Raw genomic sequence first — 18,980 nt, forward strand, 5'->3', positions numbered from 1 at the left:
ACTCTGGCAACTGCTCATTCAATCTGTTTAGGTTCCTCCCCCAACGCAGCTCCTCTCGAAGGAGCGTTGGCGTGAGTGTAGGTGGTATGGCTTAGGTGACCTCATGACAAGAGGGGAGATAGTGTCTGTAGGCCTGTGTGGCATTCTCAGGACCCCCGCTGGTCCCTGCACCCCTCGAGGTTGCTCCCTGGTGTGATGAGCTACATGCTGACCCCACACCAGCAGCTGTTGTCGGTTCTTTGCCTCTTGGCACTTCTGAGCCCCCTCGGGGGAACTTGTGGGCACTTTGGGGCACTCGCATATTCCATGGGTATAAGGAGCCTGAGGTTCCCCCCTAGGGCAAGAGAAGGGAGGATGTTGAGAAGTTAGATCCCACTTAGGTCTCCTGCTATCACAATTTCCTTTCCATCGTCCTTCAGGCTAAAAAAGGCAGACTCCAGGCTTTCTATTTCCTGAACATAATATCCTGGTTTTACTCTTAGACAATAAGCCTCAAGGCCTAGCCATCACAGGCAAAAGAGGCCATTTATCTATACTGTACAGCAGAAGAACTCTGTGATCCAGGCCACAGGTTGCTCTGTGATATGTGGAAGTGCTAGTTAGGAGAAATTAAAATAGCCTTTTGTCCTTTACAAAGACTGGCTCACAAGACTTTTGTCTCACTACTGACTCTAAAATACTATTTTAGGGACACCTGGGTGGCTCAGTCGGTTGGTTAAACATCTGACTTCGTCTCAGGTCATGATCTCATGGTTTGTGGGTTCAAGCCCTGTGTTGGGCTCTGTGCCGGCAGCTCGGAGCCTGGAGCCTGCTTCAGATTCTGTGTCTCCCTCTCTCTCTGCCCCTCCCCCACTTGTATTCTGTCTGTCTGTCTCTCTCTCTCTCTCTGCCTCTCAAAAATAAATAAACATTAAAATTTTTAAATAAATAAATAAAACACTATTTTAGATGTCAGAAACTGGATATTGACTTTCTCCTTCTCATTGTATGTCTGCCAAAACAAAACTAACTTTACCAGGGGCAGACAGGTGCCTTGAGCCGTGTAGGGGAAAGTCATAGGCACAGAGATGCAAAATGAAAACAAGAATCTCATTTACGTATTTCAGAATATTTTTTGGACTTCCTCTGTAGAGTTAAAAATCAATGCTTCCCTCTTCTACTCTGCACCCTTAGGCTCAGCTGAGCCATGCAATGAGTCTTCAGTTCTAGAAACCTGACCTATTCAGGCTTTCTCCAGGATGTAACAAGAATATTTCCAAAGGTAGCCACCACATTTACACAACTAAGACCCGGCTTATAAACCAAGAGGGAAGCTGTAACTTTGGTCTCCTCAAAATGTAAAGATCACTACAGGAATGAAAAAGAAGAGGCAGGTTTACTTTTTAAGTTTAAAATGTTATCTCTCTAACAATTTCCAAGGTACTAAACTGTACAATTTCCACTGTACTAAACTGTCATCAGTCCTCCCAACAATTCCTATAAGGAAGCTACTGTTTCCCCAATTTTTAGATGTGAAATTGGAGGCTTAACCAGACTGTGAGCCCTTCCCAAGATCTCATTTAGTAAGCATACATTCCAGTGACAGTGCCCGTGAGAAGGTGTGGACACAGTCATGAGGGGTGAGGTGGAGCTAAGGGTGTTTTTCCTCATCACAGCCTCGAGACAAGGGGAGATATCGAGGCTGTGAAGCTGGTAACAGAACCCCAGGATGCTGGCTGTTAGAGTATTACCTTCATCTGTGCTCTGACATGTTCTAGAAAAGTGGCTGGAGGCAGGGAAATGAACAGATTGGCTTCTGGAAAGAGGTCCCCAGCATCTATGTGATTCTGTGATAGGAGAGAGAATCCCAAGCAGGACCAGGACAGGTAGGAAAATAATAGAATTCAAGCCATTTTCCAATCTTCTTCCTTTAGGGTGGAACAGGGGTTTTCCATTCTTCAGCAGTTCTCTGGGATCTCTCTTTCTCCCAGCTTTTTAAAAGCTCCTCTCCCTCCCTTTTCAGAGCTTATTGGAGGTCTGTCCCTGGCACGCACCCTCCTTCGCAGGAACAAGGAGCGTGAGGTGGAGACAGGATAGGTTGGGACACAAGATCCAGTTCAGAGTGTGTCCCAGCCCAGTCCCCTCACGGAGCCCAGATCCTCATCTCCCCCTGGTAGTGGGGCTCAGCGCAAGCAGGCAAAGAACTGATGGGACCCATCAGATTAGAACCCACATTGGAGATTATATCCTAAGCAGATACCCCATTCTGAACTGGGGATGTAGCGCTTTGAAACTAGAAAATGCCAGGTCTGAAAGAGAGGAAAGAACAAGTCCAGCAATACACAGGGCTCTGTGTATTCAGAGGGAAGTTGGCAGGGTTGTGTTCGGGCAGAGAAACTCCGAGTGGTACAAAGGGACGTGCCCAGAGTGGAGAAATCATGCTAATTGTCTGCACCAGAGCTGGAGAACGCCACCCAAAATGAAGAGAGAAAGGGGAGCCCTGTCCAGAGCCTTCAGTGCCCTGAGCCTCACCCCTTTTGTCTACCTTCTTCTGATCCAGACAGGTAGGAGACCAGAAGGGTAAGAAAGGGTCTGGAGAGGGGACCCGGTACTTTCAAAAGAGAGGGAGGGGGAGTTAAAGGGCAGAATGACTTTAGGTTGGGAGGAGGGGAGAGAGCTCAGCTGCCGCCCTGTGGGAAGCATCTCAGTGAATTCAGGCATTAGTGTTGAATGTATTTCTTCATTCTGTGTGCCTCCCGCCCAGCCCCTGCGCCCCTCCCCCAAAAGGCTGCATGACTTTGGAGCTCCCACGGCATTCAGTACATTAGATAGAGGGCGGTGAGCCATTTCTTATGGGATGTCTTGTTGGCGTGGGCCAGTCAGGCATTCTTTCCAAGGGATCATGATGGGCTTGGAGGGGTGGGGGAGATCTGGGGTTTGTGCCTCCCCAACCCCCACCCTGGCTTCTCTGAGCACAAAACAGCAAGGGAGATGAAATAAGCTTTGGAGATAATGAGCCTTTTGGTTTTTGGAAATAACACCAATCCATCCATAACTCACCCCATGCCCTAGACACCTACCTTCTGTACTGCCCCCTACCAACTCCTTAGAGAATTGATCTTACTTTAAATAGATGTGTTTCTGTGTGTGTGTGTGTGTGTGTGTGTGTGTGTGTGTGTGCAGGCATGTGCGCATATGCATACACACATGCACTATTCCAGAGAGCCTAGAAATTCACAGTTTGGTGAAGCAAACAGATGCAGAGATCATTTTAGTAAAATGCAGAAACTACTATGAGTCAGATACACAAAGGATGTCCAGGATCAGAGAGAGGTCACCTACTCCATCCAGAAAGCTGGTGCTAGAGGTGCAGGGTGGGGTGGGGGAACATCAGGGGAAGTTTCCTGGGAGTGTCTGGACTAAATTTTAAAGGATGAGAAAAAGAGGTAGGTGTGAGAGTGTGCATTATAGTTGGAGAAGTGGGTAAAGGTCAACATTTTGGAATAGCATTCTGTGTTTAGTAGGAGCCCAGCCATTCACCACTGCTAAAGAAGAAAATGTGAATCAGGCAAGAGCCTTGGAAACCATACTAAGGTCCCTGGAATATAATCTGTAAACAGTGGAGGAGGGGAAGGGGTATTAGGCGGTTGGTAATCGGGACTGGCAGGACCAGATTTGTATTTCAGATAGCTCACTCTACAGGGAGACATTGGAGAAGAAACCAGAGGCAAACATGAGAGGAAAGGAAGCCTGTATCCATTTGCTAGGGCCGCTGTCATAGAGAACCACAAACTGGGTAGCTTAAACAACAGAAATGTATAGTATCACAGTTCTGCAGGCTGAAAGTCTGAGATAAGGTCACAGGCTCTTCGGGGCTCTAGGGAAAGATCTGTCCCAGGCCTCTCTGCTCGCTTCAGGTAGTTCCTTGGCTGGTGCCAACATAACCTGTTTCCACAGGACATTCCCCCTGTGCTTGTGTCTGTATCCAAACTTCCACTTTTTATCAGGACATGAGTCATGTTGGATTAGGGGCCCAGCCTACCCCAGGATGACCGCAGCTTAGCAATAATCCCATTGCCAAAGAAGGTCACACTCAATATACTGAGGTTAGGACTTCAATATATGGATTCAGGAGTGGACACAATTTTACCCATGACAAGGCTATTGCAATAGTTCAAGAGAGAAATCACATGAGCTGGAATTAGAATAAAAAGAGGGAGAAGCAGGCACATGGAGATAATATTTTGGAGGGAAAGTCAGGACCTAGTGATTGACAGGAAGTAGGAGGATCCAGAAAGGGAGGTAGGATTTCTGTGTGAAACTTGAACCGATCACTGGGATGGGGTCTGAGGTGTGATAATGAGTCCTGACCAGGTTGAGGTTGAAATGCCTAAGAGACATTTGTGGGGAAATGTTGAAAATCCTGAAGTAGGGGTGGGGACAGGGGAGAGAGCTGAAGAGAGACAGGTGAAGCTCTCAGCCTATAGGTGAGATCCAAAACAGTGAGAATGGGTAATATCGCCTAGGGGGAGAAAATGGGCTAAACGTGGAACACTGAGTAACCCCAGATTTGTAGGAGGTAGAAGGGGAAAAGGCCGGCTGAGGAGACCAAGAAGGAACATGCAAGAGGGACAGAGGGGAAACTAAAAGACTGTGGTGTCCAGAAAGGGAGTTAGAGTTTTTCTGATAGCATCAAAAGTGTCAAAGAGATCCAGTATATCAAGGGCCAATTATATCTGCAACTATTATTATCATCATTATCATCATCATCATTATTATTATATTACAATTCAAAGCGTTTGTTGGATACAGAAATTCAGAGGCTAACTCTTAGCCTTACTGAGAGCGGTCTAGTGGAAATTACAAGGTCAAAGGTAGGCAGTCAGTGGATTGGGAACACGAAGTGCTCAATGTAATATACCAATCGGAGTTCTCCCTAAATGCTTTCAGCAATGGTAAGGAAACCGTTCATCGAATGGTAAGGAAAAAAATTATAGAAAGATCTTGTCAGTCAGCATGACCAAGCAAAAACAAAAAGTGACAAAGTCTCTTCTGTGTGGGAACATGTTACTCAGTATATGCGGCAAAAAACATTCTAAATATAAATTACGCTAATAGGATGCGATTTATGACCTATGGTGGGTAAAGAGGTAAAGAAGTACAGGGTCAGGCCACTGTACTGCTGTGGACTCAAGAACAATAAAGAGCTGGGATTCCATAAGGAATTTCTGCCATCCTCACTATATTAGTTAGGAAGATACTAGCGTCTGTAATGAATCCCAAAATTTACGTTCCTGGCACTAGCCATGTAATAGTACAGTGTGGTTCTAGACTAGGCCTGGGATGAGGAAGTGCTCTGATTCCTGAAGCTTTTTCAGGGACCAAGCTGATAAAGCTCTCTGTCAACTTCCAGTAGTCACCCCGAGGTTTATCTCCATTTCTTTCAGGCAGAGAATTTTTTTTTTTAAGGAAAAACATTTTTCTAAACTAGCCTAGAACTGGTACCTATCACTTCCACTGGTTCTACTGGCTGGAACTTGGTCACATGGCCATACCTACCTGCAAAGAAGACTGGGAAATGTAGTTTTTTAAGATTGATGCTTAAAGGGGGCAAGTAATAGTCTTTAATGCTTTGTCCCTAACATGGACAAATGAGGCTTTCCTAAACTGATCACAGCCCAAATCATGAAACATACAAACAAGGTTTTTCTAGAGGCTGACATATAGACATAAATATGGCATGCCATAAATCTACATAATCTGATTTGCAAAATTTTCCTCTCCCAGATCCTAGAACTATTCCATCCTCCAGGGACCCAATGGGAAGAAGTCCCTTACCTGGGTTCCACCCTTTTAGCCTTAAGATCACCTTCACATTGTAGGTGCTGTCTTTTTCTTCTAACAGAGATATGCACAGAAATGCATTGAGTGTAAGGATATGTTGATAAACCTTTAAAAAGTGAATGAACCCATGTAATCAACCTCCAAGCTCAAGAAATAGAATATTTCAGCATCTCAGAAGCACCTCCCCCAATACTTCAGTTACTATTGCCCTCCCCCAGGGATACAGTGATATCCTAACTTCTTATACTGATTAATTTTTCATGTCTTTGAACTTCATATAAACTGAATCATATGCCTGCATTCTTTTGTATCTGGCTTCTTTGGCTGAATTCCAAATTTGTTGTTGTTGTTGTTGTTTTTGAAGGGGGGTGGGGGGACCAGAGGGTCCAAAGTGGGCTCGAACTTATGAACTGTGACATCAAGACCTGAGGCAAAGACTGATGCTTAACCAACTAAGCCACCCAGGCACCCCACAATTTGTAAGATTCATTCATGTTGTTGTTGAAATTGTAATTTGTTTGGTCTCAGTGCTGTATGGTACTCCATTGTATGCATACACCACAATTTATTTATCTATTCGGGCGCCTGGGTAGCTCAGTGGGTTAAGCATCCAACTCTTGATTTCAGCTCAGGTCATGATCTCATGGTTCATGAAATGGAGCCCCTCTGTGCTGACAGTGAGGAGCCTGCTTGGGATTCTCTCTCTCCCTCTCTCTCTCTGCCCCTCCCCTGCTTGCACACAAGCATGAGCGTGCTCTCTCTAAATAAATAAGTAAACATTAAAAAATTATCTATTAAACTTTTATAGACACTTTGGTTGTTTCTAGTTTGGGGCTTTGTCAATATAGTTGCTAAGATATTCTAGTGCCTGTCTTTTGGTGAACAGATGTACACATTTCTTTGGGGATACACCAAGGAGTTGAATTGCTGAGTTATATGTGGTTAGCTTTGGTAAATATGGTCAAACAATTTTCAGAAGCGATTATGTCCATCTACATTACCACCAGCAGTGTAACAGAGCTCCAGATACCCCACATCTTCACCAACAACTGTGTTTTCTCTTTTTCATGTTAGTCATCCTAATGAGTAGGCAGTGGTATCAAATTATAGTTTCAAATTGCATTCCCATGATTATTAATAAAGTTGTATCTTTTTCATACCATTATTTGCCATTTAGAGATCCTTTTTTGTGAAGTACCTGTTCTAAGTCTTTTGCCCATTTTCTACTAAGTTTTCTGGGTTTTTAAAAAATTATTGATTTGTAGGAGTTTAAGAAATATATTTTGGATATGAGTCCCCTAAAGGATATATGCATTGCAAATATCTCTCTGCAGCTTGCCTCTTCACTCTCTTAATGGCGTCTTTTGATGAACAGAAGCTCTTGATTTCACTGTGTCCAATGTATCATTTTTTTCTTTTATGGGTACCACTTTTGTGTCCTGTTTAAGAAATCTGTGTCTGCCCTCAAGTCACAGAGATATTCTCCTATGTTTTCTTTTCTTTTTTTAATGTTTATTTATTTTTGAGAGAGGGAGGAGAAAGAACATGAGCAAGGGAGGGGCCAAGTGAGAGAGACACACACAGAATGTGAAGCAGGCTCCAGACTCTGAGCTGTCAGCACAGAGCCTGACGCAGGGCTCAAACTCACAGACTGTGAGATCACGACCTGAGCCGAAGTCGGATGCTTAGCCCGCTGAGCCACCTAGACACCCCCTCCTATGTTTTCTTTTAAAAAACACATTGTTTTACCTTTCGCATTTAGATCTGCAATCCATCTAGGATTGATATTTGTGTAAGGTGTGAGGTAAGGGTCACAATTCATTTCTTTCCTACATGGTCCAGCGCCACTTATTAGAAAGATAATCCTTTTCCCAGTGCACTGCAATGTCACCTTTGTCGTTAGCCAAGTGATCATATATGTTTATTTTGGGCCTCTCTATCCTATTCCATTGATCTATTTGTCTATTCTCGCGCCACTATTACAAAGTAAACCTCCTGCGATTTTTATTGGTATTGTGGTAAACCTGTAAGTCAGTTTGGGAGAACTGACAGCTTAACAACAGTCCTAGTTCTGATCTAAAATAGGATAAATCTCCGTGTGGCATCTTAATACCTAATAGCTAGGTACCCGTTACTGGACATCTATACTCTTTGAGTACAGATAAAAGGTATATAGACCCCTCTCTTCCTGGATCCCAAGGGACTTCTTCACAATTTCTGTTTCCTGGCTTTCCCCTATGTTCCTGAGTGGTTGACACTTAAAATGATTTCACACTCTTGTAGGGCCTTGGAGGGCTCAACAGATACCAGTGTAAGAACACAACACAGGAACCTCAACATGTATGCAATCAGTGGTACACCTCTAAGGAGCAGAGGAGGGGGTTGTTTTCAGAGCATTGTTCGTTAGGAAGAATATGAAAAACCGAAAGCAGAAAGCAAAAAGTTTTCCATTTAGCAAATCATGCTGTGTGCTGTCTTTGGATTATTGTATTATTGTAGTTCTGGTCACTGCACCTCAAAAAAGAAATAATAGAATTGGAGAAAGCCCAGAGAAGTGTGTCTATGATGGTCAAAGGGACTTCCTTGTGGTGACAGACACAAACAAGACAAAAAAACAAACACACACACACACACACACACACACACACACAAAGTCTATAACTGGAGTCAATGGTGTTAGTGAGTATGAATTAGGTGTATAAAGACCAAATCCTAGAATACATGTTTGGCATTGTTTCATCGACACTTCTAAAAGGAAAATTCAAGGCAAATACTGGTAAGAGAAAAATTTTGTTGTTTTTTTAAACATTTTTTTAACGTTTTATTTATTTTTGAGACAGGGAGACACAGAGCATGAATAGGGGAGGGTCAGAGAGAGGGAGACACAGAATCTGAAACAGGCTCCAGGCTCTCGAGCTGTCAGCACAGAGCCCGATGCAGGGCTCGAACTCACGGACCGCGAGATCATGGCTGAGCCGAAGTTGGCCACTTAACCGACTGAGCCACCCAGGCGCCCCAAGAGAAAAATTTTGGCAAGCATAAAGGAGCACATAAAGATCAGCAGATGATGGTTGCCTTAAAGGGAGAGGCTATGAAGGGAACCCAAGGCTACTGGCAGGTACATTCTCCTGCTTTAAAGCTTGACATTCCTTGGTGTCACAGCTGGTCAAAATCCCACTTGAGAGGGGCCACCCATCTGACCCAGCATGGCATCATTTAAGTTGACAGGTAAATCTTGCTGTGATGTCAATTTCCTTTTGTTCAGCCTCCAGTGGGAACAGAGACTTTCTACATAATGATGCCTCAGAGACTCAAGCACCATGATTAAGTTAATCGCTTCTCAAGGTTGAATAGCCCTAGTCTCTTTTATTTCCACTGTGGATCCTAGTTGCTAGCCATTTCCTCATTTCTGCGTCCTGCTTTGGCACCCATCCCAGTTCACTGTGTCCCCTGTTAAGTTGTGGAACCCTGAACTTAATACTCCAATTTTGGCTAGAGTTTTGGGAAACAGTGTTTGCTCAGCAAAATACTCTCTTTGTCAGCTTCCGAGAAAGACTGCTCCATTCACTTCTGAACATGTGTACAAACACCCCTGCAATTCGTGGGCATACCCATGTTCCTGCACATGAGGAAGGCGCCCACCTACAGGAGGGGGAAGCCTAGGGCAATCCATATGTTATAGGTTTTCCAATGTTTTTATGCAGAAGAGTCAAGTTTAAACTGGCAGAAAGAACTGACCTGAGCCAGGAAGACATCACAAAAGGACCACGAGGACCTTGTACGGAATAGGAGAGATATAAGACAAGGGAAGCTCAAGAGAGGGCCAGAGAAGAACGAAGGAAGAGAGAATCCCTTTCACTTCTCCTTGGGGCTTGGACTATCACTTCGCAGCTTCCTAGAAGGAGGAAATGAGAACCCTCAAGGTTTGGTGGTTGGGGTGGCTAAGCCCCAAGATGCCTCTGCATATACCACCCTCACATGCAAACCCTACTGCTGCAGACTATGTCCTGAATAGGTGTTCCCCAACTATTTGATCATCACCACCCTGGCCTTTAATGAAACTCAATGACTCTTTTCAGGGCCACCTCAAGTCACACATACCAAAGTCTATTTGCCTCTTCAGGGAAATCCGAAAGCTTGCTTTTCTAAATCAAGCCAAGCCTGGGACCTAGCAGTTGCTAGGTAGGAAATCTTAAGAAATTAACAGTTGGAAGAAATCCTAAGGATTCTGTGGTTAAATGGATTTCAATCTGACACAGACAGCCAGAGGGATTCCTAGTAGCACCCCAAGTTATTGGGGAGGACAAGAGTCTAGTCTCCACCACCTCTTCTTCCAAATTGATGAGCCAGAACTAGATTTCATTTGTTTTCATCTTCATACATGGTTCTATGGGAGCAAATATATCTTTTTTAAAATGCTTATTTATTTTGAGAGAGACAGAGCGTGAGTGGGGGAGGGGCAGAGAGAGAGGGAGAGAGAGAATCTCAAGCAGGCGCCATTCTGTCAGCACAGACAGAGCCTGATGCGGGGCTCAATCCCACAACCCATGAGATCATGACCTGAGCTGAAATCAAGAGTCAGATGCTTAACTGACTGAGCCACCTAGGCGCCCTGCCAAATATCTTTAATAAAAAATATTTGAGGGGCACCTGGGTGGCTTAGCCGGTTCAGCATCACACTAGATCTCAGCTTAGGTCTTGATCTCAGGGTTGTGAGTTCAAGCCCCGCCTTGGAGGGGGGCTTATTCAAGCCACATGGAGCCTACTTAAAAAAAATTTTGACAATATTTGATTTGGCCATTCTACTTCACCCAAATCAAAAATCCTCTCAATAACAAGCATATGATATTCATACATATGGCAGCTTTAATCATTCTAGGACTTAAGGTTTCATGATTCAACCTTCATGCTTAAGGTTTCCTGATTCTAACAGACCTGGCAGGTATGGGATCATAGAATGTCAGAGCTGAGAAGGCCCCTTGTGATCATCTGTCCCCAGAACCTCATTATGCAGAGGAGGAAACTGAGGCACAGAGAGGTGAAAGAACAACAATTGGCCTTTCCTTGACCCCTTCCAAAGATGATGAGCTTGCTACTTAACAAAGCATTTGTTCCAAAAATTGACTAAATACGTTTATTAAATTTGCTCCAATCTCCTCAATTCATCTTTTAGTTTAATTCCCTTTTGGTTTGGTCTGGGTCCTCTAAGCACAAGGAGAAGAATAAGGAAAGGAAAGGTACAATTTGCTTCCCCAAATCTAAACAGCAGTAGTAGCAGAGTGGGAAACTGGAGAGAAAGAAAGAGGGAACTTCAGGGGTGTGTTACCATCAAAGAGAGCAGCTGGGGGTGCAGAGAGACTGAGAACCTGACATGTATGTGTCTGTTTAGCTAAACTCAGCCCCGCTCCCAGCTGACATCCCTCCCAAAAGAAGACCCTCCTTTGGGTGGTTGTGTTGCTCTGCAAGGCCATGTAACACCAATGAATGGCATCTGTTCAGGTTCCAAAGCTTCTAAGAGATCTCTGAAATATGAGATATGTCTCTAGATGGGGCAACCATTGGACAAGATAGTAAAATCCCAGAATTTCAGGGCTGGAACAAATGAATGAGATATCAAGATTACCACTTATTTTACCTCTCTGAGTCCCGAACAGATAAGTGACTTTTCCCAGGTCCTAAGTCAACAGTAAGGGCCCAAGTCTCTGATGCTCACTCTTGTGTTCTCTCCACTACACAATAATAACTGATGTATGTGTTGTGCTCTTCCATTGTGAGCTTGATAAGGCAGTTGTTCTTGTTATTGTTTGCATCCTGAGTTTCTAAACAAGAAGAATGAGGCCTAGAATGATGGCTTGCCCAGGTCCACACAGCCTGTCAGTGGTGGAGCCCAATCTTATAAGGCCTTTTGATTCCAAACTCTTTGTTCTACCCATCCCAAATCCCTCTTCTATAGAAGAGGGATTGCAAGTCGGGCTGGAGTCTGGTTGTATTTCAAAACCTCAGTTGCAGGACTATTCGCCCCCAGGCAGGTCAAGTGAAGTGTTACATGCAGCAGGGGCAAGGAGAGGGGGAGACTCTTGGTACGAATGAAGAATGGTCTAGTTGTCTTCTGGCCCCTAAACTTCCCCTTTATTGGCACTGTCTTGTGATATACTCCTTTCTTTATGAATCTGTGTTCCCATGCTTCTCCATTCTCTACTTTCCCAATCCCCAATCAAGAAGAAAATCTGACAAATTCACCCTGAGATCTGTGTTTGTCTGTTTTGCTCACTGATCTATCGCGAGGACACGGAATAGTACTCAGTAAACATTTCTGTGAATGGAGCACATAGCGCGTGCGTTGGCCACAGGTCCTCCTCGAGAGGAGGCAATGGAGAAAACTGCCAGAGGTAGAGAGCCAGGGAGAAGAAGGACTTAGGGCAAGGGATGGGTGTGAGGGGTGATGGAGAATCAGAGGGGCCAGAGCTGTAGTCGAGAGGCATGGCACCAAAGGTAAGAAGGAAGGGCTGCCAGGAAGTGAAGGGCCCAGAGGGTGAGGCACGAAGGCATCAGAGGACCTAAGGGAGGGAGCAGGAGTAGGGAGCCACGGGCCTGACACTGCCATCTCCCCATGGGCGTCTGTTCACAGAGCCCCTGGAGGGGGTGAACATCACCAGCCCGGTGCGCCTGATCCATGGCACGGTGGGGAAGTCAGCCCTGCTTTCCGTGCAGTACAGCAGCACCAGCAGTGACAAGCCCGTCGTGAAGTGGCAGCTGAAGCGGGACAAGCCAGTGACCGTGGTACAGTCCATCGGCACAGAGGTCATTGGCACCTTACGGCCTGACTACCGAGACCGCATCCGCCTCTTTGAAAACGGCTCCCTGCTTCTCAGTGACCTGCAGCTGGCCGATGAGGGCACCTATGAGGTTGAGATCTCCATCACGGATGACACGTTCACTGGGGAGAAGACGATCAACCTCACTGTAGATGGTAAAGTGCTCTGACAGGGAAGGAGGCGGGGCTGGTGCCTGGGACTGGGGCAAGGTCTGCCCTGTACACTGGCCAGACCCTGGGAATTGCAACACAGAAGCCACCGGGGAGCTGAGAGGGAGACCACTGGACATCAGAAGTTGGCACATAGGCCACAGTGAACGTGTATAGTGTGTTTACTACGTACCAGAAACTATTCTGTGTTTTGAAATATACTGACTCATTTAATGCTTATAATAAGGGAGGGATAGTTAATATCATTATTCCCATTTTGTAGATGAGGAAATTGCACGAAGAGGTTGAGTAACTTGCCCAAAGTCACAGAGCTAGCACATGATAGAACCACTATTTGAACCCAGACATTTGGACCTAGGTTCCACTCAACTGAAATATGTTTCAGGCTGGGCCAGTTTAGGACATCTTGAAAGGGCATTTGAGAAGAAGGAAGGGAAGGCCCATGAGGGCGGGGACCATGGCTATCTTGTTCAGCATTGTACCCTCTGCACTTAGTAGGTGCTCAACAAATACTTGGTAAAGAAATGAATGAATGAACGAACGGATGGGTGGATGATGGGGAAAGATGGGACCGAAGATCCCTGAAGGGCCTCTGAGACCACAAATTGAGTTGTGATATATTAGAAGGCGGGAGGTAAGAAGGGGAAGGGAAAAGCTGTCTGGCCCATGGCTCACAGCCTCTCTCACCCCCGGGACTCAGTGCCCATTTCCAGGCCACAGGTGTTAGTGGCTTCGACCACTGTGCTGGAGCTCAGCGAGGCCTTCACCCTGAACTGCTCGCACGAGAACGGCACCAAGCCCAGCTACACCTGGCTGAAGGATGGCAAACCTCTCCTCAATGACTCGAGAATGCTCCTGTCCCCTGACCACAAGGTGCTCACCATCACCCGCGTGCTCATGGAGGACGACGACCTGTACAGCTGTGTGGTGGAAAACCCCATCAGCCAGGGCCGCAGCCTGCCCATCAAGATCACCGTATACAGTGAGTCTCCCTGCCCGCCTGCCCCTAGGACTCAAAACCCCGAGAGGCAAGTGCTATGAGGGACTGAGGACATCCCAGACAGAGTGCCCCTGGATGGGGAGAGGCAGAGATGGGCCAACTTTCCATGGAGGACAGCAACAGTGGGCAGTGGGTTCAGTAAGTTCTGCCATGGGCCAGTCATGCTGCTTGGGGCTCCTTTTCCTTCCGCTGCAGGAGCTCTGCTCACCATACTTGCGGCCCCTCTGAAGTCTCCCTCGCCTCTCTGCCTCTCTCTCTCCCTAGGAAGAAGTTCCCTCTACATCATCTTGTCCACAGGAGGTATCTTCCTCCTTGTGACCTTGGTGACAGTCTGTGCCTGCTGGAAACCCTCCAAAAAGTCTGGGTAACTCTCCAAGCTCCACACCCTGACACCCTAATCCTTCAATCTGTCCCCACCCCGAGCTCTGTTCTTTTCTTAGTCTCATAAATACTTATCCTCCCAGGACCCTGCGCCTCTTCCCGGGAGATCCATCTTACCATTCCATGTGTTGCGTATGGAACGAACGACATTATGTGCTCACCACCCCCGACAGCCCGGTGCTGTAATAACGGTCACACTTGCAGGGCACCTTTTGTGGGCCAGGCACCAAGGTTGTGGGCAGTGAACTGCCTTTTAAGTATGATCATCTGCAATTTACAGATAATAACACCCAGACTCAGATGTGTTAAGTGACTTGCCCTTAAAGCTAGCCACAGACGCAGGATGCAAGCCTAGATGTGACTCATTCCAAAGCCTATGGACTATTGATGCGCCCACTGTGCCCAGCCCATCTCCCTGTTACAAGGCCTCTCCTACTACCACCAGATTCCTCTAGGGACCCTGCCCCCACACCCCCTCCTGCTCATGCTCAACAGCTCTGTTCAGAAGCTGGTGGGTTGATTTGCAGGAAGAAGAGGAAGCTGGAGAAGCAAAACTCCCTGGAATATATGGATCAGAATGATGACCGTCTGAAACCAGAAGGTGAGCTCCCAGCCACCCACTCACCCATCCCATCGCCACTCAGATCAGTGGGCTGCTGGGAAAAGGCAGAACTGGGCCACAAGGAAGCCAGCTCTGCAGGGCCCCTTCCTCCACCAACTGCACGAAGACTGCAGAGCAGGGAGAGGTGCGGCCAAGGTAGGACCCCAGGTATTCTGGATCCTTTGGTGGAGGTTGTGTTGGGGCCTTGACTGGCCACTTGGGGAGCAAAGAGTACAGGTGCTGGCTGGTGGCAAGGGCTCTGTACCTGGGCCAGCCACCCCCATTCTTCACCCTGTGCAGCAGATACCCTCCCACGAAGTGGCGAGCAGGAGCGGAAGAACCCCATGGCACTGTATATCCTGAAGGACAAGGTGAGCGGCTTCCTGCTGGTGCCCCACAAACACACAGTGAGCCCTGCCACGTTCTGCTGCTGGGTAGCCATACCATGCTCATGTCTCTTTCCAGCGCTCAGACTAACCCTGAGAAATATTTGCCTCACCCGCACTTTAGGGATTAGAAAATTAAGGCCTACAGAGGTGAAATGACTTGCCCAGGATCAAACAAGTAAATACACATAAGTGGCAGATCTAGGCTTCAAACCTAGGTCTCTGGACACCAACTCTGGTGATTTCCCCTACCATACCACAACTAAGTCTGTCCCAGGCCAAGCGGGAAGAAGACAATAAGGGGACAAAGCACTCAAGTTAATGCATTTGAACATTTCCTGAGCACGCACTTACCAGGCACTATGCTAAGGGGTCTGTATTGCAAGAAAAACCAGACGTATGTCTGCCGCCTTCCACGAGGTGGGAGTGTGGAGGGAGCCGTGCCCGCCTCGGTATTCCCAGCGCCCTCGAGGGGACGCTCACCCCGCGGCGCGTGTCCTTGCAGGACTCCCCGGAGCCCGAGGAGAACCCTGCCCCGGAGCCTCGGAGCGCCACCGAGCCCGGCCCGCCAGGCTACTCCGTGTCGCCGGCGGTACCCGGCCGCTCGCCAGGGCTGCCCATCCGCTCCGCCCGCCGCTACCCGCGCTCTCCGGCGCGCTCCCCAGCCACGGGCCGGACGCACACGTCGCCACCCCGGGCCCCGGGCTCGCCCGGCCGCTCGCGCAGCGCCTCGCGCACACTGCGGACTGCGGGCGTGCACCTGATCCGCGAGCAAGACGAGGCCAGCCCGGTGGAGATCAGCGCCTGAGCCGCCTCGGCACCCCCGGGGGGTGGGGGGGGCGCCCGGCAAAGCGGCCGGGGCCCGGGGGAAGGCGGGGGAACACGGCCAACGCCGCTGCCGCGAGGGGCCAGGGGAGGTCCCCGCGAGTACGAGTCTCGCGTGTGGGCGAGTGTGAGCATGCGCAGGTGGGGGACGCGGTGGGGCAGGGAGGAGTGGCTCTAGTGGTGAAACTGGGTCGCGTCTGCTCCTGTTTCACCAGCTGTGTTCTTAGTGGGTATGGGTTGTGCCCTCTTAGGACCATATAGATTATTAAATTTCTGGCCCAATCCCCCAAGGGTCTTATGAAAACTAACATCAGTAACCTAACTCCCGTGACTATCCAGTGCCCTTCCTAGGGAGCTCTAAGCTTCCACCCAACCTTCCTTCCCTCCGAATGAACGCCTGGTTCCCTGGGACACTTTTTTGGCAAGCTCAGATTAGTGAGGCCACTTGCCCAAGAGGAACAACTGTCCTAAACTAAGGGAAATCAGATGGCGGTTACTGGGTGTGCACAGAGGACTATTCTGAGCATCTGAGAATCACTGTGAAGGCAGTGCCTCAGAGCACCCTTCTCTGGACACCTGGTACCTGGGGACCTACCAGTTTGGTGAGGCAGGAGTCAAGTACATTGCTTTGGCCCCTGACCTGAACCCTAGCAAGGGCAAAGGATTCAAGCCCCTGCCCCGCCCTTGGCCTCCTCCCAAAGCCTCCCTCTGGGTATACCAAGAATTCTTTCCGCCTTTAGCCTCTATTCCTATAGAGAAAGGGGTTCTCCCTCCCCTGGCCCACAAAGCTACATCAAGTGAAGAACTTTTTAAAAACCCTCACACCTATGCCTTCTCCCTGTCTTCCTTACAAAACAAGCCTTTCAAACAATCATTGTCCCTGGGGAAGGTCCCTGGTCTTCCTTCAGCTGTAAGAGAATAAGGTTCCAGTCTGCAGAGTAATGGTGGGGGAGGGGAGGAGGAGGAGGTTTACTGCTCCCCAGGATGGCAGGGAGACAAGATCCAACCCTTGGCCTCCAGCCTCCCACCTGCCCTGCTCCCAGATGCTCAGATCCCAGGAGACAGGACAAGGGCAGACTCCCTAAGCACACAAACATAGAATACAGAGAGGCTGGGCCGCTGTGTCACCGGGCCATGCCCATGTCACTGACTCTTGAACAGTTTGCAAGACAGACAGTAATCTACTGTGCAAGGAGTGAGGGCAATTAAAACACTGAAAGAGAAGGAGGGCCTCTGTGTTCTAACCTCTCTTCCGTGATGCCTTTGGGGCCCTTGCATCCCTGGCCCCTCTCCAACCTCCTGAGCTGCAGCCCTGACTCTCCGCTATCTCACAGAGACCCCCCCTGTTCCCCGCCCCGCCCCTCCACACTGGGGCAGGTTTTGTGCCAACCCCAAGGGCAACAACATTTCTAATCGGCCCCCTTCACCCTGACCTCCACAGCATGCCCCTCCCAGCTCCCTCCCTGCCCCCATAGCCAGGACTGCTCCCCTCACTCTCCCAGGTGCCTCATCCAGAATGAGGTCATGCCTGGAGGGGAGAGTTGCTCAGGCAGGTGGGAGACGGAGGACTTGGAGAAGGGGTGCAGGCTGCTCAGCCTTGCGAGGCGGGGTTGGAGTGAGGGAGATGAGAGCATGCTGCACCCTCTGCCCTGGTGCTGAACCCCTGACGGGCTGGCTTCCCAGGCTCAAGCCAAATCTGCCTTAAATCCGGGGGGGGGGGGGGGGTGGTAAGTAAGGAAGTGGTTTTGGTTTGGTTTGCTTTGGTTTTGATCTTCATCTTTGTATTACCAGCATCTAGCAGAGTGCCTAGCACATCCTGGATGCTCAATAAACTTTTAATGAAATGGAATGGCAACTTTATTGCTCTTGAGTGAGGAGAACAAAGCAGACAGCTTAAAAATACCAGTCCTCTTTCCCTTTTCCCTTTTCTTCTCATTTTCCATCATCATTCTTCAGCCTCTTTGCAAATCCCAAATTGTCCGCTTCACAGCCATCACTCACTCACCATGTATTCATTCATTCATTCATTCCAGTGCTCTTTCATTTATTCAACAAACATTTGTTAACCTACCATGCACTAGGCCCTGTGCTAGACGCTGGGGAAACAGTGTAACTATGCCATGACCCCTACCCAGAAGATAGTCCCACAGAGTAAGCAGATCAGCACAATACAGTGTGAAAAATGCATGGCAGAGATAGATACAGTGTCATCTGACACCATGTAAAAGCATCATCCAACTTAGATTAGGGGTATCAGCAAAGGTATCTTAGAAGAGAGCAGGTCTGAACTTAGATTAGTTGGTCAGGTGAAAAACAGGATGAAAGGACACATTCCAGGGAGAAGGGGCAGCATGTATAAAAATTTGGAAGTAGAAGGTAAGTCCAGACTACTTAGCACTTGTTAAGTGTGGATTACCTAGGGGAAAGGGTTTATTTTAGCACTATAATGGAAGACTAGACTTGGGCCAGTGGCCGGGTGAGAGGGCTGAGTCTGAGACTCCTGGATTAAGTTGGTATCATAGAAGGGAGTCCTAAACTTCTTTTTATTTTTTAATTTTTTTACATGTTTATTTCTTTTTGAGAGAGCAGTGTGTGTGTGTGTGTGTGTGTGTGTGTGTGTGAGCAGGGGAGGGGCAGAGGGAGACAGAGACACAGAATCTGAAACAGGCTCCAGACTCTAAGGTGTCAGCACAGAGCCTGATGCAGGCCTCAGACTCACAAGCCATGAGATCATGACCTGAGCCAAAGCCAGATGCTTCACCAACTGAACCACCCAGACGCCCCCACAAGCTTCTAAAATAAAAATGCAAATCCTTTTTTGGAGAAAAGCATCTCCTAAAATTTTCAGAGTTTAAGACCAAAGATGAGTTGATCATGAAAGTCCATTAAACATAGAAGGAAACGAATCACCATGAGTGGGAGTCAGCAGTTATAAGAAGCAGTAGATTTAGAACCCTAAGACCTTCAGATATTGAAATT

The 18,980-nt window shown here is 47.8% G+C and overlaps 1 protein-coding gene across 6 annotated transcripts; it reads left to right on the forward strand.

Annotated features, from left to right (window-relative positions):
- The first annotated feature begins 1,671 nt into the window (after positions 1 to 1,671).
- HEPACAM (hepatic and glial cell adhesion molecule) lies at positions 1,672 to 17,875 on the forward strand. 6 transcript variants are annotated; one of them, XM_027036839.2, is made up of 8 exons: positions 1,672 to 1,865; positions 2,438 to 2,543; positions 12,452 to 12,793; positions 13,509 to 13,790; positions 14,073 to 14,172; positions 14,717 to 14,958; positions 15,091 to 15,161; positions 15,682 to 17,875. In XM_027036839.2, the coding sequence occupies exons 2-8, from the start codon at positions 2,459 to 2,461 to the stop codon at positions 15,982 to 15,984; spliced, it is 1,425 nt and encodes a 474-aa protein (XP_026892640.1). In that variant the 5' UTR covers positions 1,672 to 1,865; positions 2,438 to 2,458; the 3' UTR covers positions 15,985 to 17,875. The 6 variants fall into 6 exon arrangements, with proteins under 6 accessions (XP_026892640.1, XP_026892639.1, XP_026892642.1 ...); XM_027036838.2 differs by lacking the exon at positions 1,672 to 1,865 and having other exon boundaries at positions 2,048 to 2,543; XM_027036841.2 differs by lacking the exon at positions 1,672 to 1,865 and having other exon boundaries at positions 2,049 to 2,543; positions 14,717 to 14,946; positions 15,094 to 15,161; positions 15,682 to 17,874.
- Positions 17,876 to 18,980: the final 1,105 nt, after the last annotated feature.

Source organism: Acinonyx jubatus, chromosome D1 (assembly GCF_027475565.1).
Source record: "Acinonyx jubatus isolate Ajub_Pintada_27869175 chromosome D1, VMU_Ajub_asm_v1.0, whole genome shotgun sequence".
In the NCBI taxonomy this organism is placed as follows: domain Eukaryota; kingdom Metazoa; phylum Chordata; class Mammalia; order Carnivora; family Felidae; genus Acinonyx; species Acinonyx jubatus.